General features: G+C 34.9%; 1 protein-coding gene across 1 annotated transcript; it reads right to left on the bottom strand.

Annotated features, from left to right (window-relative positions):
- Positions 1 to 663: 663 nt before the first annotated feature.
- On the bottom strand, positions 664 to 3,477 carry LOC130241767 (protein FAM181B). The gene has a single exon (XM_056473716.1). It carries the CDS (start codon positions 3,334 to 3,336, stop codon positions 2,371 to 2,373), a length of 966 nt encoding a protein of 321 aa, XP_056329691.1. The 5' UTR covers positions 3,337 to 3,477; the 3' UTR covers positions 664 to 2,370.
- Positions 3,478 to 12,500: the final 9,023 nt, after the last annotated feature.

Raw genomic sequence — 12,500 nt, 5'->3', positions numbered from 1 at the left:
ATAAAATGTCAAAAACAATGAAAACAATACCTGTTTGTTACTTGCAGTATTGATGGAATTACCCTTAGTGATGGAAATGGGTTTCTTTTTGTCAAATTAGACTACCAAAATTTAACAATTCATATTTTCTCTCTGTATTTTCATGTATTAACAATAATAATATAATTTAGTGACATAAACAGGCAGTGATGAGACATATTTTGGATCAAAATAAATTTACAAAAATTATTTCATAAACATAGAAATCAAATTAAATGCAAGTAAAGCATGTCCTTTACAGTTTCAAATATCCTTTTCTGACCATAAAATGTCAAAATATGGTTTAATAAAACAAAAATACTTATTAACGTTTTAAAAAGTGATCAGAAATTGTATTAAATTAGTGAATAAAAATAGCATTTTATCTTTCAAAGTCTTAATTTAACATCAAATGATTTCTGTTAAATATACACCTTGGCAAAATTATTGAGCTATATAAACTATTGCTACACTGAATGACTTGTTTTCTGTAAACCTTATGACGCTGTAAAATTTACCATTGAATAAAGAAAAGATTCTACATTGTGCTTTGCTTTGCTTATTTTAATTTGCAATAGTATAAAGAATAATAACATATCAAAAATAATAAATTATATTTTAAATACTACAGTGGACAACAAATAATTAAAACAAAACACAATGAACTAGTCACATTAATATAAATGTCTCTTTTAGCCAACAGAGGGTGCCATAACTTGAGATTAGAGTTAAACCTTTTGTTTGCTATCAGAAATCCCTTCATTAAAAGTAGATTTTAAAAAATGACCAGCATTGTTATCATTAACATGCCCGCAGCTTATGATAAAAAAACAACCTCAAAAACAAGTAAATATTAAAAAAAACATGCAAAGGCATATTAATGATGTAATAGACATAAAGACCAGCTTTATTTTGTCCCATTACTTTATGACCAAACAAAACTTTCATTCAGTGCCCCTGTTGTCCAAAGATTTAGGTGTGTGATTTGTTACTAGTAAATATACAATAAGTATTCAATTCAATTCTTGAAAATACAAATGTCAGACAAACTAAATACAGGAAAAAATTTTACTGCAGATAATGTGGAGTATGTACTAGTTTTACTGTACCAACACAAATTGTTACACTTTGCTGACACTTCCAACATAAAAAAAAACATTAATTAGAGACTACAACAATACAAAAAATGATTTGTTAGCTGTAGTGTCTTATTCCTAATTTAATTATCTATCTAAAACTGACATAAAGCCATATTGTTATAAAACACTGTTGTGTGGTTTCTGCTTTTATAATTTTTATAATTATTTGTGCAACTTGGATGCAGTTTTACCAATACATAATATAGTTTATTTTGTAAAATTTTACCTCCTCCTCCTTTATCCCCATTTCAATTTTACACAAATATTGTTTTACATTTCTTCCAGAATACCAAGAAACGTCAAAAGCCAAATCTAAACCAAAACCATGTTCAATTATTTACCTTAAGGGAATTGAAAGAATTGTATTTACTGCAGATGTGCAAATCTAGTATTGCATGTAAAGCATTCAACAAACAATAAGCTATTAGTGAACAATGTGATAGAAATAAGAATGCATATAGATTGTCTTGATTGCCAGTACTGCATTATGTTGCATGAGTATTTTTACACTTAAAACACGTCAGATTTACATGTAATGGCATTAAATACATAATTAAAGTGGTATTTGTTTTTTTTTTTTAAACAGCACAAGCACAAAATATCTGACAAAAAAAAAGATTGGATTATTTTAAATGATAAAATATCAAATATATACTTAAACATTAAGACTGTATGTATTTTGAGAGATGAATCACAACTGTGTTTAATCTGTTTGGGACAAATTAGGAATTTAATTTAAAAATTACAGTAAAATGACTAAGTGAAATTAACTATGATAAAAAAATCTTAATTCAAATTGTCTTGTAAATAAAGTCATGTATTTTAGGTGGCTTAAGAACTTCATACTCCATGTGATTTGACTATTTAGCTTTTGACAAGGCAGAAACTCTGAGATCAGCTCTTTGCGAAGCTATTGTTTCAAATAGTTTTTACATATAAATCAATATAATTGCTAAATATTAAGAGGTCCTAAGAAAACAACTTTTTTGTTGCTCTACTTTCTTCCATTTACACAAAGTTTTGTTAATTTATTATTAGAAATCTGTAATACAAGATGTCTTTTAATAAATGTTGGATAACCATTCTTAGATACACATATTTTTAATCTGATCCATTAGCTGGTTTTAAGGCATTATATAGGCAGTGACATATTGGTAGCTCAAAATTTAAAAGTGTTTTTGTTCAAATGTCTAAGGAACAAAAAGATTCTGACTTAATGAGAAGAAAAGCTTGCTCGGTTGTATCCATTTGCCAGATCATAAGAACCTGGAGGTGTGGAGCAGTCTGTAAGGAAATTTGAAAAAGTAAGTGCACATGGTGAGCTCTGTTCCACAGGCATGCTGCTAGAAAGGTCCATGTGACTATAAAGGTTTAGCTGTGCAGGTACCGTTTGCATGTCTGTCGACTTCTTGGAGGTGCTGCTACAAGTTCCCCAAGGTTCTGTGTACAAAAAACCACCGGTTACAAAATGGTGGGAGTCATATGGCTCAGGGCCCATGGTCACCTCCTGCTGAATCCTGATTGGTGTGGTGTGGAATAAATCCTGCTCTGAGACCATGTTGCTGTAATCGGGTCCAAGAAGCTCCAAAAACTCTGCTGCTTCTGGAGTCCCTCGCTTCAGGTCTTTGAGAGACATGCCAGAAGTAGATGTAACTCTGGAGCTGTTGGCCGGCTCTGTGAAGAAGGATGGAGGAAGGTTTCGATGCCGCAGCAGGGGCTTCTTGGCCCTCTCTCCTCGTACATCCTTCGCTGGGTTGAAGAGGGCAGCCAGACTCTTGCTTTGCAGGTTGGCCTGTATCCCATCCTTCTTAGGTGTTGTTTTGCTGGACAGGTTGCTTGTTGAGGTCTGGGGCAAGCTTTGCCTCTTGCAAGGCTCTTGAACTTGAGAGGCTCCAGGTGATATGATCCCTGTGCACCTCTTTATCTGCTTCTGCAGGTACTTGCGGTGGTTGACCTTCCTCTTGGACTTGACAGGTTTGTCCAGTGCAAGTTTGATGTTGCTGGAAGCCGAGTCAATGAAGCTAAGCAGGTCACTAGTGGTCTCCCTAAAATCCCCCTCGCAAACTTCCTCACTCAGAAGACCCCCTTCCAGATAATTTTCCACCTCGTAATCCATGACCGAGCCAGGAAAACAGAAGTTTAAGAACTGCGAGTTCATGATGGCAGCCTTAACAGCCATCTCTTTTTCTGGCAAAAGCACAACACCTTCACATTGAATTTATGCAACTGTCTTCAAGAGACCCTAAAGCATATTGTATCTGCATTTCCAGTGTGGTTTTGTTAAACTTCGGTCCTGTGCAGGACACCCTTACAAATCCTCTGCACTCTGCCGAAAGCTGAAATTTAGGGGAAGGGAGGATTACTTTAGGGGGCAGGGCCTATGATGTCAGGACATCAAAGGGGAGGGGCAGAGGGACTCTGGGACTTAACTCTTTGCTCACGCCTGACCACCTGCAAATAAGAGGGATTTGTCTCAGGCATCCCACAGAGTAAAACAACAATAGCCTTGAATTCATCTGTCCTGGTCAAGTCTTCTTGTGCATTTCTATGCTATTATACAAATTTTATAAAATGAAATCTCAGAGGACACTGAATGGTCCTTAAAGGATTTGAAATATTATTTATGTTTTCCTTAAACAACATTTTATTTAATTATCTGTCTTAATGTTAGCCCAATGTCAGATTAAATCTTAGATTAAAAAAAATGTTTCTGACTATTTAGTGTTTAAGTCAGCTTGAAGAGTAAAGACCGTTAATGCCATGTGTGATTTAAACTCTGAACCAGCTGTAAGAATCTTTAAATGATCTTTCAAATACTTGGTACGTTATCCATGTAAAGCAAAACAACACAAAAAAGTGTATTCGAGACATGTAAAATTGATAAGAGATTTAATAAAGATGTTTCAAGAAGTGCTTTTTAACATGTGCCATAAAGTCTGTACAAACTTGACCAGACCTTTGGGACATGATCATTAAATCCTGTGCATTGCAGTAACTGCATGTTTTGGGACAAGTACTGTTGTTGTTTTTTTCCCCCTACATGTTTCTTCGAACTATCTTAATCTGTTTGCAATGGAAATTCTCTTGCTTCCTGCAGCAGTGGGAATTTTAGCCTCTGCCTGACAACTATTATACGCTGCCTTTGACATACAGCCCTACATGGTCTAAATAGCTTCTATTCTTCCTTGGGCAGTGAAAGGGATCTTTGTGCCAGAGATTCATTAAACTGCACCTCACAGCCTCTTCGTAAAATGAGGCTCAATAATGAACAGTCGATTTAACTAGAAAAGCTGCCGGAGCTGTTAAATTAAAGGGGAATAAAGTGCAGTTCAAGCCTAGTGTGCCAGAAGAAATGTTGACCTTAAGAAATCCTGGGTATGAGATAGCCGCTGTAAACAATTTAGCATCTGCAGGAAGTTTCTTGGCTAGCAGTGAATACTGAAGAAGGATCCAGCACTGAGAGTTTTATAGGGGTCCAAACAGATCCTTTCAGTGAAAGCCCTTAAAGGACGTAGCTCTGGTTTAGGCTTAGAAAGAAAACACTTGATGAGTGTTTGATTATAGAGAGATTACCAGCAGTCAGGCTTATATCAAGGATCATGTTTGATGTTGGATTTATTTAAATTAAATTGCTTGGAATCAATAATTTTCCAGATTATTGCAAAGAAGCCTTTTGGCAAAAAAAAATTTAAATTAAAAAATGAAATCCCCTTCCCCATCTTTCTTTTGAGAGCTCAGATAAATGTTAACTAATGTTAGTCAGTTCAGTTGTCCTTCATCTGACCTGATACCAATGCAGACCACTAAACTGTACTTTCCCAGACATTAAACACATTTAGCAGTTGTACCCAAGATTCTTTTTATCACAGTCCTTGCTCTTTATATGTTGTCAATTCACACGACAACGCACAGTTTTTGCCCTACCCTATTCGCTGTCTTTGAGAGGTTTTCCCGTGGATTTCTTATTTCTTTCCCACCCCATAAGTGCATTTTAAGGTGAGGTAGTGAATCATTTGGATGTTGGAAAGGGAGGAAAAAAGAGAAAGTCTAAGCGCTTTTGAAAGAGGGGGGGGCCATCGAGAGTGTTATTATCATGTAAATTGTCATGAAGAAAAGAGACAGTGAAACTGATAGCAGTGATCTAATTATCTGTAGCCCGGCTCAAGCCCCGGTGCTGAATGGAGGTCCCAGAGAAGCTGCCATGGCCTCACAATAAACTTTTTTTTTCCACAATAAAAAACAGCAACAGTGTAAAAACAAGTTTTTTTTTATTTTTTAACAGGTCTTCACATTAAAGTTAGGTTACTTTAAGCAGCTAATTTAACCCTCTACGCCACGGTATCACCATATGGAAACATGATACGTTTATTCATTTCCCTGCCACTGTTTCTTTATGGGGCACCTAGGTTAGCCCTTTTTTCAGATTTAAAATAAGTGTTTTGTGTCTCCAGAATGTTTCTGTAAAGTTTCAGCTCAAAACACCCATCAGATTTTTTTATTATACCTTTTATTGAATTCCTATTTATACATTTTTTCACTGGGTGGCGGTTTTGGTGTACTGCTCCTTTAAGGCTAGTCCTCCCCGCCCACCTTTTCTACGTGCCTTTCTGCGTGCCACAATCTCCTCCCTCGGCTTTGTCAGACAACAGACAGACTTAAAGGAAGCAAATCTCACGTAGCGTTTGTGAGAAATACTACAGTAAGAACTTTACCAATAAGTATTTATTATGGAGTTGCATCGCAGAGTCACACAAAGTTCACGCGCGCACACACACCGCAGTAGACACACACACACACGCACACACACACACACACAGAGACACACAGAGACAGACAGACAGAGCGCCCGTTTAGCTTTGCACTCTTTTTGCATGCAAATGTGACATGATACAGGTTAATATCCACTGCTGTATTGATATCTGTTATGTTAATGTACAAAATAAACCTGATTTAACATCCACAAACCGGGATTGAAGCGTCTTCCTTTATAATTGTTCTGACACGCGGCTGTGCTGATGAAGTAAAGCTAAGCTAAATTGCTGTAATTCATTACACACATGCAACATTTTAAACATGTGAAACTTACTCTTGATCACATTTGATGATGATTGATGATCCTAGCAAACTGAACACACCTTTTATTCCCGGTTGCTTTGTGCACGTCTGGTCTTGTTTATATTATTATACACGTGACTACCACGACATGTTAATACGTGCAGCTGTCAATCAATTCGATGGGCAGGGGAACCGCACTCCTATGTAAAGTTGCGGTCGATCTGAAATTTTTTTGTTGTTGGAAAGAGAAGACCTTAGTGTAGCCAACTAAGTGCTTTGGTTAAGTCACATGACATGCTGTGTTTTTCTGTAGCACGATTTCTGACAGACTGGCATTTATTGTGGGTAGTTGCTGAATGCAAATGTAAACGTCAATAAAAACAAAGGATCAAATTATGTCAGATCCACAAAAAAATCTGAAACATCGCCTCCAGTAAGTTATGATGACATATTCACAACTAAATTTTTTAAACCAAATTAGTTTTTTGTAAAACCAATTAAATCATTTTAAACAACAAAATTATTAATTATAAGGAAAGTTTGAAATTTGAAATTTCTAAGTTAGATCCACTGTTGGACGTTTTTTTTTTTTTTTCGAATTTTTTTTTACTGCACTTCAAGTTAGGTTATTTTAAGAATTGAATATCACTTTTTTTAAAAATAGATTTATCATAATGCGTGCAGTAGAGGGTTAAACCATTTTTAATTTTTTTCCCCAATTTCTGTTTAACAATGAGATTTTTTTCAACACATTTCTAAACATAATAGTTTTAATAACTCATCTGTAATAACTGACTTATTTTATCTTTGCCATGATGACAGTAAATAATATTTTACTAGATTTTTTCAAGACACTTCTATACAGCTTAGAGTGAGATTTAAATGCTTAATTGGGTTAATTAGGTTAACAAGTAAAAACTGATTTTATTCTAGCCAAAATAAAACAAATAAGACTTTCTCCAGAAGAAAAAATATTATCGGACATACTATGAAAATTTCCTTGCTCTGTTAAACATTATTTAGGAAATATTTAAAAAAGAAAAAACATTCAAAGGGGGGCTAATAATTCTGACTTCAACTATAAGTGTGTGTGTGTTTATTCTCATGTTTATGGGGGGGGGGGGGGGGGGGGGGGATATTCAGGAAAAAACATTAAACATCAAGCTCCTGGTCTTTTTTCACCCAGCCCTTTCTCTCATGGAGCCTAATTTTGGCACAGTGACTATACCAGACTAATGGCTGATATTTTTTTCTATTCCCACACAGAGCTTTTGTACATGCTAGTCATTCACATTTAAGGGCTTGACGCACTAATTCCGGAAACGAGTTTCTATGGCCACATTAAGGAAAGGGATCAAGGAGGACAAGGAATATAATAGTGACCAAAAAAAAAAAAAAAAGAAAGAATTGCTTAAAAGAGGCCAAGGAGATTCCTAAACTCTTGCAAAACTTGTCAAATGAATCAATCTATTTTATACTGGCCAGATAATGTATGAGTTTGAAAGTCAGTAGATGGCATGATTTTTGGCTAATGGTTTTCAAATGGTAGTAATGATAACACAACATTTTCAATATTGCAAAATGAAAAGTTCTGTTGAAAATATGTATCATATGCATTACTGGAAATGAAAATATTTCAGGTCAGACTGCTTGTGAAAAACTAATTGTAAAGAAGTGAAAGCAATCAACAAGGTCAAACTAAGTTGAACAAACTCTGCAGGGAGAAAAACAAATGAGACAAGGGAACAACATTTATCTTCCTGCTTTCGATGCACATCCATGAAAAGCTGCTTAAGCAAACGGACCATTGAAAGTGAGTATTGTTCGATTATCATTACACACTACAAACTCCGCCCTCAACCAAGAGAATTTACAAACTCAGCACCCACACTTTTTTAACCCCATTTTCCTTGGACTCCCTGCCCCCCACACCTTTCCCATGCTCTTCAGCCCAACAGTGGCTTACACACACAAATATACCCAGTGGTGTGCGTGGTGTCAGTATAAGCGACAATACATTCAGTGCTCTCATCATGTGAGAAGAAAAGATGTTGAATTAACATGAATAAGAAAGGAGTGCAACAGTGTTGAAAAACCCTGCCAATTACCACTGATGTTTGATTACATTTGAATGTTATATTTATTTTGAGGTTTTTCATAATGGAAACCGAAGATTATGTGTCACTGTTCTTCATCTACTCTGTAAAAAGTGGTTAGTTAACTTTACCTAAACCCCTTTAATAAACCCCTTTCCTTAAACTTATAAATTAATTGAACTGTGCACAATAAAATATAAAAAAGTTTAGCCAACATTTACAGGTTACAATGGGTTTACTTTTGTTTCGGTAAATAAATAAAAGTAGTAATATCATTAATAATACTGCAAATGTTATTATTAACAAAGAGGGAGCTGACATTACAGAGCATCATTCGCTTTTTCACAAAACTGCTTGGAGGCTTACAGCACTCACTGCATGGTGAAGCCTATTAGAATAGCCTATTTGATTATTTGTTTTTTAAATTGATGGTACAATAAGTAATTGTCTCTTTAAAACAGGCTTTAAAACTGAAGTTATGTGGTCTCTGTCACCATCTTGTGATGATAAAAATGTATTGTCAAATGCCAAAAAACAGTAATGCAGCGGTTTATAATATGCAAAAATATTATATTAAATATTACTTTAGTTTGTATCAAGTGTCATTTATTAAACATTAACATTTAACAAACAATAATTTAAAAATGCTAAGTAAATCAGTCAAAAGATTAACTACCAAGTTTCCATTCAGCAAAATATATATTAAGCTATAAAACTTTACATTGCAGTCAAATCTATTTGCTTTGGAGAAGATAACTGATCACTGTGACCAGATATTGCCTCTAGATTTAGCCTAAACATCATGGCACAATGAGCTTATTAGAAAGCAGTCTGGAAAATAAATTGTAGATAGAAGAAATCAAAACTAGAGGTCTTTGGTCTGGCCTGGAAAGAAAGCATACTAAACTTTAGAAAAGCTCTAAAGTCTGCCAGATCTACTTATTTGTGGCAGATCTATCTAAAATAAAGCTTCTGCATGCATTTCTCAACACAGCAGTAATGACCATGCAAGATGATATCAGAGATAAAATAAGCACCATCAATCTGCCTCCTACAGCATCATCCCAATTCAAGCACTGTAGATTGTTAATAGAGAAACTTTAGACTTTCTCAGCAGTAGAGGAAGAACTGTCTAAACTGACAAATTCCTTTAAATCAACTATGTCTATGTTAGATTCTATACCGACCGAATTATTAAAACACTTGTTTTCAGAAGTTGCTGAAAATGTTCTTAACATTTTGAATTTTAGGATATGTGCCTAAAACTTTTAAACTAGCAGTCATTAAACCTCTTATAAAAACCACAACTTGATCCCAAATAATTAGTAAATTATAGACACATTTCAAACCTGCCTTTTCTATCAGATTGTATAGCTGATGTTAAAAATTGGACGACTAAAAACTTATAACTAAATTCAGATAAAATTAAGGTCTTGCTTATTGGACCCAAAAACCCCACAAGCTAAAACCTAAAACACTGTCTAACTCTTGACGAATTTTCAGTTCAGTCCTCATCTTCAGTCAAAAGTTTGGGGGTTAGTTTTTGATAGCAACCTGTCATTCAAAGGCCAGATTTAATGCATCTGTAAACAGCGTTTTTTCATCTTAAAAATGTTGGCCAACTTTGACATATGGTATCAATGTTTAATGTGGAAAAGCCTATTCATGCTTTCATGACCTCTCGGTTAGACTATTGTAATGCATGACTAGATGGTTGACACAATATACATTGTAAAAGTGCTGTAGAAATAAAGATGAATTGAACTTAAAATAAGATGTCTATTTGAAAATGTGTATTGATTTTGGAGATTTAATCTCCAATCTGGTATGATTATACTGATGAGTAGGACTTGAGACAGACTGTTTTACTCCAAACGAGGCTAGTATGTCTAAGAAGGCCAGAGTTAAAGCATATTTTTCATCAGCTATATAAATATTATAATCATCAACAATTAAAACTTTATCAGTGGCCAAAACTATTTAGGATAAGAAATTAGCTAAATTCTTTTGTAAAGTTGCTGTCGTGCCCTTGAGGCCTATATACAGTTGCCAATATAAATTTAGACATTTATATATTGCACACTGAAGTACAACACTATTACTTCAAATGAATTATATATTCATTCAGCTTATTCTCTATTTCAGAGGCCATCACAGTGGAATGTACCAGCAATTATTGCAGCATATGTTTTCCGCAGCAGATGCCCTTCCAGCCAAAACCCAGTATTGGGAAACACCCATACACACTTATTCACACACACTACAGACAATTTGGTTTATTTAATTCACCTATACCGCATGTCTTTGGACTGTAGGGGAAATCGGAGCACCTGAAGGAAACCCACGCGAACACAGAGAGAACAAGCAAACTTCACACAGAAATGCAGCCAGGACTCGAACCAGCAACCTTCTTGCTGTGAGGTGACTGTGCTAAACAGTGGGCCACCGTGCTGGCCAAATGAGTTATATTTGAAGTAATAGTGTTACAACAAATAACCTACACAATAAATAACCTTATAATTGTTATTTTTTCAGAGCACATTCCTTCCTCAAAGATGATAGTTCACCACTATACTTACTTGCGTTGGACAGTTCTTAACCAGATCTTAGTAGTTCCAGCAATCTCCTTAGATGTTTTTTTTTTTTTTGCTATACATGCCAATAATTGACCCTGAAACAGATTAACATCATTTCCATGATTACAGGATGTGTATTTGAAATGGTTGTTTAAGAAATGAGAATCTATCCTCTGCATCAGTTAGGGTAGTTACCAGCTAAATCATAATCATCCATGCTGTACCAGTTACCAATGAGAGTCTTTTAACAATTTGTTTAGTTAGATCCAGGTATTGACATCCGTTTTAGACAAGCAGTGTTTAAGATTATATGATTTGTATAAGATATATACTGTAAGTGTATGAGATATATAATTTTATACAAAAACTTAATTTTAGAATGAAACATTTTAGACACAACATATTTCTTTTTCTATTTTGCTAACAAAAAAAAGATCAAGAAAATCTGTATTGCTGGGTTTCTTTCCGGAACTTATGTTTTAATACATGATTTGTTAAGAGGTATATGACCTTTTAAAGCCATATTTATTTAACCTATGCAGCGTTCAGCTGTTCTGATGACTGGAGTTGCAAAGGAGCTGAAAAGGCCATTTCCGTTTGTTTTCTTTGTTTAGAAAATAATTTTCTACTACATATATATATAGTACTACAGACTCCTGAGGATACATTGAGGTTTTATTAACTGCATTGGTACTATAGTGCAATAAAACCAGCCTTGAGTGAGTGCAAACAGAATGCTGTTCTAGTTTGTCTGACCAATGGCAAATGAGAGGAGTGTTCAAGAAATGAAATATTAGTACAATGACCATTTTTGATAATTCTTTTTGATAACAATAGTGACACATACTGTAATGAACAACACACTTTACCTTTAATTTTAATGACAGACTAAATAGGGAATAACAAATAAAAAAATAACACAAAACTAAACTGTTGAGATTTCAGGGCACAACAGAGTGAAATTCACCATTCATCACCTCACATTTATCTATTTTTCTTTATGACCTTCCCCAAACCCACATAAAACAACCAGCTCTGCACTCTGGCTGTGATATTAATAATAATATTAGCAGGAGGCAGCTCAGCACAGAGCAGATGATGTCTACGTACTGCAATTTGAAGAAGCAGGAGCTGCCACAGAATGAATGCAGGTCTGGTGGAGTCCTGCAGGTCTCTGCATGGGACACAATCTCTGTTTTACACCACACACCTCCTGCTAGCTGCTTTATTGCTAGTTGTCTGTCTTTAGGTTTTCATTAAATCACATTGGATCAGCGAATGAGGAGAAAAGGAAACAGGACATGTTCGGTTATTTCCATTGATGTCATTTATTCTGTGGATCATGTTGATGTGTCATTTTCATTTAAAAAGAGTGTGAAATTAAGACAGTAACAGTCCAAACAGAAGCGTAAATGAAAACGAGGCTTGTGGTGACCGTTGATGGGCAAGGAAAGTAAAATTGATCACCAATTTTTGATCCAGCTAAGTTTCAGTGACTATTTCATACTGATTTATTTATTATAAGCAAGTTTTGAAATAGCTAGGGAAAAATATAAATTTGTCGTCAGATTATTCACACATTTCTAATCTGCATGTTTTTTTTTTCTGTGAAACAA

This window comes from Danio aesculapii, chromosome 15, assembly GCF_903798145.1.
Source record: "Danio aesculapii chromosome 15, fDanAes4.1, whole genome shotgun sequence".
NCBI lineage: Eukaryota > Metazoa > Chordata > Actinopteri > Cypriniformes > Danionidae > Danio > Danio aesculapii.
Note: the sequence above shows the minus strand (reverse complement) of the source record. Positions and strands in the feature narration are given on the sequence as shown.

Coding starts and splice junctions, on each gene's coding strand:
- LOC130241767 (XM_056473716.1), bottom strand. CDS start 3,336: ATGGCTGTTAAGGCTGCCATCATGAACTCGCAGTTCTTAAACTTCTGT.